The 12,803-nt window shown below is 33.5% G+C and overlaps 1 protein-coding gene and 3 non-coding genes across 4 annotated transcripts; 3 read left to right on the top strand and 1 right to left on the bottom strand.

The window, feature by feature from the left end:
• LOC140814782 (U5 spliceosomal RNA) lies at positions 1-116 on the top strand. The gene has a single exon (XR_012114160.1). It is a non-coding gene; the product is annotated as a U5 spliceosomal RNA (small nuclear RNA).
• Positions 117-1,977: 1,861 nt separating this feature from the next.
• On the top strand, positions 1,978-2,138 carry LOC140814769 (U1 spliceosomal RNA). The gene has a single exon (XR_012114157.1). It is a non-coding gene; the product is annotated as a U1 spliceosomal RNA (small nuclear RNA).
• A 1,276-nt stretch (positions 2,139-3,414) lies between these two features.
• On the top strand, positions 3,415-3,534 carry LOC140814789 (U5 spliceosomal RNA). The gene has a single exon (XR_012114163.1). It is a non-coding gene; the product is annotated as a U5 spliceosomal RNA (small nuclear RNA).
• Positions 3,535-3,892: 358 nt separating this feature from the next.
• On the bottom strand, positions 3,893-6,998 carry LOC140825402 (glutamate dehydrogenase A). The gene is given in 10 exon segments (XM_073187160.1): positions 3,893-4,243; positions 4,446-4,494; positions 4,496-4,530; positions 4,611-4,686; positions 4,951-5,201; positions 5,308-5,424; positions 5,579-5,653; positions 5,864-6,085; positions 6,556-6,669; positions 6,799-6,998. Coding segments are annotated over 10 exon segments (1,233 nt in total). The 5' UTR covers positions 6,907-6,998; the 3' UTR covers positions 3,893-4,057.
• Positions 6,999-12,803: the final 5,805 nt, after the last annotated feature.

The following is a 12,803-nucleotide window of genomic DNA, read 5'->3' as shown; positions in this document are numbered from 1 at the left end:
AGCTGCGCAGTGAACACAAAGCGAACTATTCTTTCGCCTTTTACTAAAGAATACCGTGTGTTCGCTGCATTTAAGCAGCATACGCTTCTTTTTGGAGGGCCTTCTCTTTTTGGGTTGGGCCCTACAATTAAGTCTTAAGTATTATTCTGGGTTTTAGTGCTAGCAATGATAGATTTTTAAGTAAAAATAATTAGTAGCATTTAGGTTAACCCCGACAACGACAAATATATCTACTTCTAAAAGTTTCAAAGAACACTAGCAGCACTAAGTCGAAACTGTGAATTCATATTACAAAACAAAGTCGAACTAATCGAAACATGAGAGTTGTTAACATATTTTCCTTAAACTTGATCTAATCTATATATATATATATATACAAAAATTGAAATAGCCCAATTTATTATATTCTTAATAATAAGTATATACCGAACTAACAAATCAAATTATACAAGCAATGTATTCAAAGTTTCATGGTTAATTTGATTTAGGCCAAATCTTATATATATTTGTTAACTTTGAGCTTAAGATTTAAAGAAAGATTTTTTTTTTTACTCAAAATTGGGTATAGAGTATGAAAGTAAAGTTAAATTTCTAAATGTGATAATTTAATAGTTAATTTGCAAAAGTACTTGGATACAAGTAGAGGGGCTCGTGTCTCTTTAGGATTGAACCAACGATTAAACTCTAAATTTAAAGGCAATTAAATTTCCTTTACTATAAAATAGTATCAATATATGCGACATTTGATGAAAAAAATAAGAACGAAATATCTTTTGAACTAAATAAAAAAATTGAAAACATAAATTGTAATGGAAGTGGAAGTAATGATTAGTTTAATGAATGGATTTTTAAATTTTTATTTTCACTAGCTTTTATATTGAAGGATGTTAATGAAACTAAATCATTTTTTTGTAGTAAATAAAATTAAATATGACCTATAATCAATTAAGGCCCAGTTTGGTAGGTGGGATAGTGGATGGATTGATAGACAGTCAGTTGTTTGGTTCAATTATTAAATTTGAGATTGATTATTTGTGGGACAATTTGGGATTAAATTTGGGATTCTGTGTCCTTGCTTTCAGGCGTGATTATTTTTATCCGAGTGGACTGAAATTAGTTACGGTTTTTGAAAATAGATCGGCGACGGTTTCTGAAAAAAAATCGACGACGGATTCTAATCGGCGACGGTTTCTCAACATCGGCGACGGTTTCATGACTAATAAACCGTCGCTATATGTCAACGGTTTCACAAGATCGGCGACGGTTTCTCAGAAACCGTCGCTATTAGCGACGGGTTTTAAGAATCCGTCGCTATTAGCGACGGGTTTTAAGAATCCGTCGCTATTAGCGACGGGTTTTAAGAATCCGTCGCTAATGTTCCGGAAGGGCAATTTCGTATCTTCATCAAAAAATTCAAAATTATCCTACACTTAATAATCTTACCAGACTATTAATAGGATTAATCTTTTACTGAAAAGTTGGATGCACGGAATTAATAAAAACTAGAATCAGAACTCAATGACTTCATTCACCCTTTTTTAGGTATAAATTAAAATGTGCAACAAATCTCAACATAAGGAAAAACCAATTAAAAATCTCGATATTCAAGTGTTTTACGTGATATTTTAAACTTAAATTAATAAGAATTTATACTTCCCAACCCCTAGGTAGTGTAACATGAGCCACACGATTCACAGCGAGTGTAATACATACGCATGTACGAAGATAATAATCGACAATTTGCGCAAGCTTTTGCTATTATGGAATGCTTTAGTCATGCATTTTTCTACTTCCTGATTAACTTTCTCTTCATCCCACATGAACCCTTGAATGCTCAACAAATTTTTTAGTAAATTAGTCCAATTTTATTTATGGTGCTTGATGTGCTTTATTTCCATTTCCTATCCCACATCGTTAAGAAACATAGTCAACGAAGAACGGATGTGTATATAACGTGATGGTTGTGCAGCTAGCTCCTTACTTACCTGGACAGGGTCGATGGATGATCAAGAAGGTCCATGGCCTAGGCAGACAACCTCCATTGCACTTCGGAGGGGTGTCTGTCTAAGGTCGGCCCAAGTGGTCGAGCCTGTGTCATAATTTGTGGTAGAGGGGGCCTGCGTTCGCGCGGCCCCTGCTTAATCTAGTGAATTTTTGTATCCATGTGTGTCTGGTTAAATGTCTCTGCTACTTGCACGTTAGCCGAATGAAATTGAGTTGGATTCGTTATCGGGGCCAGCTCCAACTAAATGAACTCGAGTGGTATTCTCAATACCTGGGCCAACTCCAAACAATTTTGGCGTCAACAAATTTGGATCAAGACTAGATGATTAACAAATTTGTTGAAGTATATTGAAACTGTACGCTTTGTTGTCTTTTGTTAAATTGATATCTTAAAATATCTTACCATAAAATACGATGCCAGCACCATAAGCACTTGCGATGGGCATTTGATCTACCCATGGGTTATAAAGTGGAAGAAACTGTGTCGGTCTAAATCTCAAGGTGGAAGTGATTTTCGGGATATAACACGTTTCAACCAAGCGCGGCTTGCAAAAAGAGTTGGCTGATTCTAACTACTACTGACGTGGTTCTTACACACTCTTTAAGCCAAATATTTCTCCTAATCTCTGTTTTTTTTTTTGGCTTCACATGAAATTAACCCATCCTTACGTATAGAGAAGTTTTTGATGGGGTAGAGAATTGCTCTCAAAGGGGACTACGATGGCGTACAGTCTCGTGGCGAAATGTTAATGTATTTCGGGATATGTTGTTACTGCGATCACTTTCTTTTAGGCCAATCACCATTCCGACTCCTGTGCAAGAACTCTTGCAGGTACATGATTTTATTGACGGCTTTGTGGGATTGGAATTGGCATGCCTTTGAAAGTAGTCTAATGGCACATTGGTCACGCAGAACTCAGACACATACAGTACCTTATAGGTGGAGGGCGATGAAAATTCGGTTTGGCATTATAACCAATCTGGGATGTACACGGTTAAATATATGGGCGAAAAGCTTTCAGGATATGTCCTAGCAGCACCACGCCTGATTGCTGTGAGGGAAGAGTTTTGATTGCTATCAGAAATCACCGGGTGCAAACTGCAACGGATTGTCGATTTGGGTGCGGTTAACTCGATACCGCAATATCTGAATGTTCACCTTTATCTACTGATGCTCTGGTAATAAAAGGAGAAGAAAACTGTTTCAAGATTCAACGACACATATAGAAATCCATTCACTGAATAAATGTAAAGTTGCGATCTTCGAGGCTAATAAGGCCCCAAAATACGAAGTGGTGTTCAAGCGGCCACTAGCCTTATTCCATTACACTTTCCCACATCCATGAATTACCCGACAAAAGAAGAGCCGGTACACTATAAATAACAGACTTCCAAAACTTTTCAAACACGCAGCTGTGCAGTGAGCACAAAGCGAACTATTCTTTCGCCTTTTACTAAAGAATACCGTGTGTTCGCTGCATTTAAACAGCATAGCTCTTTTTTTGAAGGTATCTATACTTTTAGTATAGTACCAACAATTTAGTTGTAAATTTAAATTATATTCCATTATATTATTATTTAATTTTATTATATTCACACAATTTATATGACAATTAATTTAAATTATATTAATTTAAGAATATACAGTTTTTGATCTTCTCTTTTTATAAATTTCCTATTTGAGTTTTTAAAAATTAATTATTTTAGACAGTAATCACTTTTTGTTTTTCTATATTTAGAATATTTTTTAACAATTGCCAAGGAAATAAGTATTTTGTTTAGTAACACTTTATTTTAGAATATAACAATATGGACGAATTTAATCATATATATTAGTAAAATAAAATTGTAGATGACTTATACAACAAAAAGAAAAAAATGGAGCGTGTTTAATAAAAACCAGTATCAGAACCATCAATTTCATTCACTGCCTCTTAGGGATAAAATGTGTAACAAATATCATCAACACACAGAATTATTCAAGGAAAAAAAAAAAGAAAATCTTTATGTTCTAAAGTCTTTCACGATCTGTTAAACCCGAGTTCATAAGAATTTATGCTTCCCAACCCCTCAATAGCGTAGCACGAGCCACACGATTCACACCGAGTGTAAATGCACCCATACGAAGATTACAATCATGTGATTTACACAAGCCTTTGATATTATGGAAGGCTTTAGTCATGTATTTTTTAAGTTCCTGATTCACTTTATCTTCGTCCCACATGAATCCCTGAATGTTCTGCAAAAAGAATTGATAAATTAGTCCGATTTTTATGCCAATAACAGAAACTACAATAAAAAACCAAAACCATCTAAATTCAGAAATGATGTTTATTGTATGTATCACATAAAAGTAATGTAAAAGTTAGTTTGCCCACATCTGAACAGTATCAGAATCCATCCGTTTTCTAGTAAAAACCAAGAAAAGACGAGACGGCTACCTGAACCCATTCGAAATAACTAACTGTCACCCCTCCTGCATTTGCATATATCAGGGAGTATTATCACTCCTTTCTTCGACAAAATCTGAACAAGTATACAATGTTATGTGACAAAAAAATGCACTACTTTTTCAAGAATTAAGGAAACTCGACAAAGTTTGGTACCTCATCTGCTTCTGGATCAGTAGGATGGTTTGCTGCTTCTACAATGAACTTGGCCCTAATGTCTCCGGCATTTTCTCTTCAACAAAGAAAACCAACAAATTGACAGAAAGTACGAAGACAGCGGGATAAACGTGTTAAAAATGAAATCAATATATCGTAAAGAGGGAGGAAACAGCTGATGTCATGTTTGTTTTTTTGCCCTTTTTATAGGAATTCCATGCTTCAACTTTTTAATCCCAACTAAACATACTGTGTTGCATAGCAATTATGTGAGCAAAAAATTCGATACAAGGCGTTATGTTACCGTGGCCACAAAATTTTACAAGAGCAAAAGTTATACCTGTTTAGAACTCCGCCTAGAGCACACGGTATTAAAACATCACATTCATGAGTGAGTAATTCGTCGGAATTCATGGCATCAGCTCCACTGAAATCAGATAGCTTTCCCGTCGCCTCTTTGTGCTGAAGCAGAGCCAGTATATCGATTCCATTTGGATTCTTTACAGCTCCCGTTATGTCGCTGACTGCAACGACCTTGCCACCTTTCTCGTGTATGAGCTTTGCAGCCCAAGATCCAACGTTTCCGAATCCCTGTGCAACCGTTAAGTTAGTTCTTAAGAAAAGTGTATAATACGATAGTGCATTTAATAGACAAATAAAATGGACACAAGGTGTACTCAAATAATAAAAGAAATACTTGTATGGCAAATGTCAAATCCTTTATCGACTTTCCATGTTCAGCAAGTAATGCTTCCATTGCATACATGACACCACGCCCCGTTGCAGCATCTCTACCAAGTGAGCCACCAAGATCCTGATGTACAAAACATAAGCAGGGGTAAGATGAGTTCTGTTTTCTCATATGAATCATACGTATACATAAATATACCATACATATATGTGGGTGATTTAGTGTGTGTGTATATATATACCGGTTAAAATCTGCACTAATTTGAATTTTCACTTACAACTGGTTTTCCGGTAACAACAGCCGGCGAGTGACCATGAAATTTCGAGTACTCATCCAAAATCCAAGCCATTGTCTGCAAATTTTGGCTTTCATTTGGTTAGAAATGAATGTGTTAGACATCAATATATATTCTAACAGATACATTACGCCCCCGAACCACACAGATCCTATAATATATTATGTTCAGTAACTTCACTATTTAAATTCTAACAGAAATGAACCCGCACATGACATGGATTACAGCAGAAATCCACAATAGAATAGATTATAAAGAAGTATTCACCTGAGAATTAGTGCCCATATCTGGCGCCGGTACGTCAGTATTGACTCCTATAAGATCATGAATCTTTTGTGTAAAGACCCGAGTAAGACGCTCCAACTCACTCGTGCTTAAATCTTTTGGTACACACCCTATCCCTCCCTTGGCTCCTCCATAGGGAATATCTGCCACAGCAGTCTTCCAAGTCATTAGTTGAGCAAGAGCATTCACCTCATCCGGATCGACCTTTGGCAAAACAAATCTAGCAACTTCTCAGAGGGAAACATAACTTTTGAGCATAAAGACAAGAATTCAATATGCATAACTCAAATTTTTTTCAGAAACATAACATCTACATCACAATTCACAATGATTAAAAAATCGAATCGAACACTCAGGCTCATTATTAGCAGGATACCAGAGATGAGAATTTCTCGTGAAAGAAATCTCCCTTTGATCTTACTCTGAAGTTCTCGTCTAGATTGGAGAGGGAAGCTTCGCCAAATATCTTGGATTACGTATACCATTCAATAATTATGATAATAAATCCACAAAATTAATGCTTTTGCGCAAGAAAAATATCCAATTCAAGTCATCGATAATCATTGATTCAACAATCAAAAATCCAAAACCAAGAGCCAATGAGAGAAACAGAAATTCCGAAAGTCCTTTTTTTAGGGCACAAATACATATTATTTTTTAAAAAAACCCTGTACCTCTGGATGATATCTGATCCCCCCTTTCATTGGCCCCCTAGAATTGTCATGCTGAACTCTAAACCCAACGTAAGACACCAGTGATCCATCATCCTTCGGAATCGTACACTCCACCTAAATCACAGCTCATAAAATCAAACCATATTCAAATTTCAAGAGCCATTATTTCCCAAGATCTTTTTTTTTTCCTTTTAAAGAATCAATCTTTCCAAAATCCCGTTTCAAGAAACAGAAAAAAAAAACCTTAATTTCCCTGAACGGAATCAAAAGGCTCCTCTCAATCTTGGAGTCCAACCCAAGAATCCGAGCCGCCTGCCTGAAGTTACGATTGGTAGCTGCAAGAGCATTCATTATATATATTTTCAAGAACTCTTTCGAATTCAAAATCGATTAGAATTAGAGTTAAAAATTCGAGTACGAGAAATGGACGTTGTTTCTCGGGGAGTATTTATAGTAGTAGTATGGGATCTGCAGGTGGGGCAGGACAGGAGTCGCCTTCTTTAAAAACGGTAATTATATATTGGTCTCGATTTTTAGTTCATTATCCCTTTTTTAAACTAGTTATTATTGTGTAAATAAATTTGAATTTTGATTAAAATTATAATATGATAAGGAACTAATTTTTTACCAATAAAATTTTTTATTTGACTTTTATTCTTACTATAATTATTTCTTGATAATAAAGAATAATATATTATGGGAAATATAATTTAATGTATTTAGAAGATACCATATTATTAAGCTCCTATAAAAGATCATATATCATTATTATATAGATCACTAACTTAAAAATTAAAAAATAATATAAATTTTATTTGCTTATTGAAAAAGATTTAGTTATGTAAAGTTAATTCGACGTAATAGCGTTTTACATAATAATTAAATTACTCACTTACTGAATAAAAAAACTCGAAGTAAAACACTTAAAAACAATTTTTTTACGTGAAAAATCTCTTAACCGATTTAACTAGATAAAATTTATTAATTTATAAAAAAATTATTATTTTTCATGATAAATATGAATCGAATTAATCTATCTGACAACTATAGACTCTGAAATCGTCAAACAACGTAACAACTGATCTTTAAACTTTATGCTCATTGATATATAGACCGAACGACCACGGAGAAGGCAATCATAAATTGTCAATTCATACTAATTGTTTTGAATATTTACACGTCATTATTAGGCAATTTAATTCTTTTATTAGACAAAATTTTTTATTCTATCTAACTATGAATTTTTTTTATCAAAAAAAAAAAAAACCTATGAACAATTGTCAATGCATCAAGAATTGCTAAATATATCACACTAGGCTTTTAACCATATATTATATTATGTTCATGTTAAACAAGTTTTTAATTAAAGAAATATTCAACGATTTAGATCCATATATTTGTATATTATGACTATAACCTATACCTAAAAAAAACTTTCATTTAATATATATTATTGGGATGTATAAAATAAATGAATACAATATCACAAAAACTCCTGTGACACGGTTTCACGGTTCAATTTCGTAGGTCGAATATCTTTGGGTTATCCATGAAAAGTATTACTTTTTATGCTAAGAGTATTACTTTTTATTATGAATATCGGTAGAGTTAATCTGTCTCACAGATAAAGATTCGTGAAACAATCTTACAATAGACCTATTTATACAATATTGAACACATACTAAACTCGTCCCTTTGCTAATAGATAGAATAATGTGAGTGCTTGTTATTAAGCCAAAAACAATAGTTTTTGTTTTTGTTTTTTTACCAAAACAACAATTTTGTCCTCTTTAGAGATCCGTCTTTATCATTTTTTTTACCAATTAAGCCAACCATGCATGAGATAAAGCTTTAGTTACATTTTATCTATCAAGATCAGACGTATTTATTTTACGGTTCAATCAAATTGTTCAACACAACGTCATCGACTTAACGTATGAGAACTTATCAAAAATTCATATATCTTTCTTTCCCTCACCTATACACACTTAATCCAACATAAACAAAAGACATTGTTAATATATAATTATCCGTATTAACATCAGTTGTGAGTAAAATAAAAAATGCAAAGTTCATGCATTATTACGTATTTTGTTCCTATCTACGGACGCGGCGAAGTGTTGACAATTTGGATAATGAAGCATATACGTTTCAAACTCTTCACACCTCAAATTTCAATTATTTTTTTCTGAATAAAATAAAGTACATATTAAAAATAAAAAAAATACATATAGACAGTTGCTAATTTTTTTATCCAAATATCTTATGCGTACGTGATTAAGTTTATATTCAAATCACTTGTGTAAAATTATTCCTTTTTTATCCGTATTAACGTCATTATTATAATAACAAACTCATTATTCATAGGGATATAAATGAACCGAACTGTTCGCGAGTTTTTCGGATCTCGGCTCGGTAAAAAGCTCGTTCGGGCTCGTTCGTTAAGCTTATCGAGCCGACCCGAGCCTTATTTTGGGCTCAACAATTTTGTGGAGCCGAGCTTGAGATTAATGATGTTCGGCTCGTTAGCTCGTGAACACGTTCGATAATAGGTTCGTGAGCTCAAAATTGAGCTCGGCTCGTTTAGCTGGCTCGTGAGCTCGAGCTCGGCTCGTTTAAGTGGTTCACGAGCTCGGGCTTGTTTAAGTAGATCGTGCGCTCGAATTTGAGATAATTAATGAGTTATAATATTAAAATAATTATGTATGATAAATAATAATAACGAGCTCGTTTAACGAGCTTGTTTAACAAGCCGAACCCGAGCCAGGCTCATTAAACAAGATAAACGAGCCATTAACGAGCCGAGCTCGAGCCGAGCCCGAGCTTCATAACTTCCGAACGAGCCGAACCCGAGCTTCAAACCAAAGGCTCGTAACGAGCCCGAGCCGAGAAAATAGTTTAACGAGCCGAGCCCGAACCTGATACTGTTCGGCTCGGCTCGGCTCGGCTCGGCTCTGCTCATTTACATTCCTAATTATTCAGAATATTTGCTTGATTTTCTCTTGACAAATAACAAACACTTTTCACAAATAAAACTACTCTTAACAAAAAATAATAATAATTTAGAAAGTGGACTTTTTAATTGGCCAAGTCTCCAAATTTTCCCATAGTAGTCAATCAATTAAACCAAACTAGTTGATTAGATCGAATTACTTCAGAATTTTTGTGGTTCGATTATTTTGGAAAATCAATTTCAAATTTTTAAAAACTCATATTTAAAATATAATTTAGTGCTATCTGGGGAAGGTGGTGGTGGATCAATCACATATTTTTAAAATAAAAGTAAATAAAACAAAATTGGTTGACATACTTTAAAATATAATTGTATATATGGAATGTACGTACAAACATGCAACATGTGTAACTGATATTAGTACTGAATATTGACAAAAATTTGTGTGAGACGGTCTCACGGTCGTATTTTGTGAGGCGGATATCTTATTTGGGTCATTCATGAAAAAATATTACTTTTTATTGTGAATATCGGTAGGTGACCCGTCTCACAGATAAAGATTCGTGAGACCGTCTCACAAGAAACATATTCTTGAATATTTGATTATATAATTAGAAATCATTTATGATTTTGACATCCTATAGTCAAGGGATTTCACAAATTGATTGATGTATCAATAGAAAAAAGCATGGCAAGTTCACCAAGAAAGACCACAATTAGGGATATCAATAGGTCCGGGTTTTACCCAAACCCACAATGGACCCACATGTATGGGGTGAGTTTGGGCATACTAAATAGGTCATGGGGTGGGTCTCGGATCAAATTTTTCAGACCCGTCCGGATATGGGGCGGGTCATGGGTCTTATAATACCCGCCCCATACCCGCCCCATATATATATGCATATAAATATTCTAAAGTTTTAGTTTTATTAATTTTCATTTTTTTAATAGCACACCTCAACTATAACGATCTTAGATATTTTTATGTCAACTGTTGCATTTGAATCTGCTTTTAGCAATAGTGGATTAATAGTTGGTCCTCATCTTAGTAGACTTAAATATTGTGTACTCACCGATTTTATATTGATCTGTGTAAATAATGTTATGACTTTTTTTTGGGGATGTCAAGATTTTTTTGAAGAGCTAATAACTCTTTTTTATTTAATTATTTATGTCGTGAAAATACTTTGTTTGTTATTATTAAGTGTGGTCGAAGACATGAATTAATTTTCCACAATGTTGTATTTAGAGGCTTGTCTGTTTCATAATTCAGTCATGTGAGAAGAAAGATTACTTTTTTATTTTAAAAAAATTCGGGTCTCACGGGTCTACCCGGCCCCATTTCGTATTCGAGGTGGGGTGGGTCCGAAGAATATTTAACCGAGGTGGAGCGGGTAATGTGTCAAAGTTTTTTTCTATGGGGAGAGTCTTAGGTTTAGCCAAACCCGCCCCATACCCGTCCCATTGACATCTCTAACCACAATAAGTCTATTTGAAATCCTTTTGGTTGTATTTTTTTAAAATTATGACCATAAACTAGTTTGAAAATTATTTTTTTGGGTAAATTGTTATAAAAAGAACCGTGTAACAAAATTTATTATAAAACAAGAATTTCCCCCACTTTTATTATAATGTGAATGTATATCCCAAAACCTACTCCATGAACTCAAACGCAATAAGTTGACTATTTTGAAACAAAACATTATTATTATATTTTTTCATATATTTGGCGCTGCTTGAATAAATCTCTTAATGATTAATTATGAATTTTTTACGTAAATATGTGACGTAAATTGAAGATATATTCTATGCTTCGTTAATTTTGTTCCTATCAAGGGACGCGGCGAAACGCTGGCAATTTGATGCAATGTAATATTTTTTTCTAAGACGTTTTCGATTTGCTATCTTCTGTATTAGAAAATTAGAATATAATATCCTTTAAATAATAATTAAAAAAAAACAGAATATAAAATCAAGAAATATATACAATATTAATTTGAAGCAACTGTGGCGGCGACCATTCGCCGCACCAAAGGCTATTCTTATCTCCTATGATCAGTAAAATCTGTTCGGGTTGAATCCAATTTATTTGGGCTCTCTAATGGAAGCGGGAAAATATAGAAGTTGAATCGAGTTAACCGATATTTTAAAATTTATAAGTAGATTGTTGAAAGAATAAGTCGAAATATCAAATTAATTTTACTCAATAGTTTTATGGAACCAAACTTCCGCGTCAGCACATGTATCTATAAATACTTTATAATATATTTTTGGAAAACGATCAAAACGTGATGTTCGATTATTGTATCGTTCAAAAAAACATGAATTATATTGTTGCCACTTGCATGCGTCTACGATTTTCAATTAAACAGCAAGCGTTTGATTCTACGGAAATATATTTGATAATTAGGAGAGATGGTAGTCGCCTCCGAATGACTATTTCAATGTCATTACGAAAAGTGTGAGCCAACATGGAAACGTAGCCGCCTTATTTAGTATTCATCATAATAAATTTATTTTATTAGTATTTCCATTTATTTCTTACATCATAATAATAATAATAATAATAATAATAATAATAATAATAATGATGTTTCTTTGACTTTACTTTCTCCTATCTTTTCCACCAAAGAAGAATGAGAAAATTTATACTGTTAACATCGATCCTTTCTATGTGAAGTTCAATATTTCATTAAAATGATATTTTCTGCTATACATTATCAATAAATTTTTTAAGCAACAACCTTTCATTTCAAATAAAATCTTAAAACTTAAAATGTTATTTAAAAATATTTGAAAGATCAAAGATTGCACGTTATTACGAAGAACGAAAATCTAAATTAATATCGTCGATTTTGTCACAAATAAGCCTTAAAAAACGAAAGGGAAAAAACTCTCGAACGATTTGAGCGATTCTAGCAGGTCAAACTCCAGAATCGTTTTAGTGGTTTGCTACAACATAATCTCGAACTACAGACTTTATCTTGAACGACGTCTTAGTGCCAGATGGACTATATGTAATTAGCACATCAAACTCGGGAACTTGAGAGGTAGAAAACCATGATTAGTAGATATAGACACGAGGATAAAGATTGCCTACGAATCATCTCATATAGATTAGCACACACAATCCTTAACATCAGCTTATTCCAAATATATAAAGATTTCTTCCAATTTCAAGATGTGATTCATTCATTTCACATTCAGTTCACAAGATAAAGATATTATTATGGGGCGAAATAAATGCAACCTTTTTCAAGAGGTTGGTTAACAAAGACAAATCTGGAGAAACCAA

This window comes from Primulina eburnea, chromosome 1 (assembly GCF_022965805.1).
Source record: "Primulina eburnea isolate SZY01 chromosome 1, ASM2296580v1, whole genome shotgun sequence".
NCBI lineage: Eukaryota > Viridiplantae > Streptophyta > Magnoliopsida > Lamiales > Gesneriaceae > Primulina > Primulina eburnea.
The sequence above is the reverse complement of the archived record's forward strand: the minus strand, read 5'-3'. Positions and strand labels throughout refer to the sequence as shown.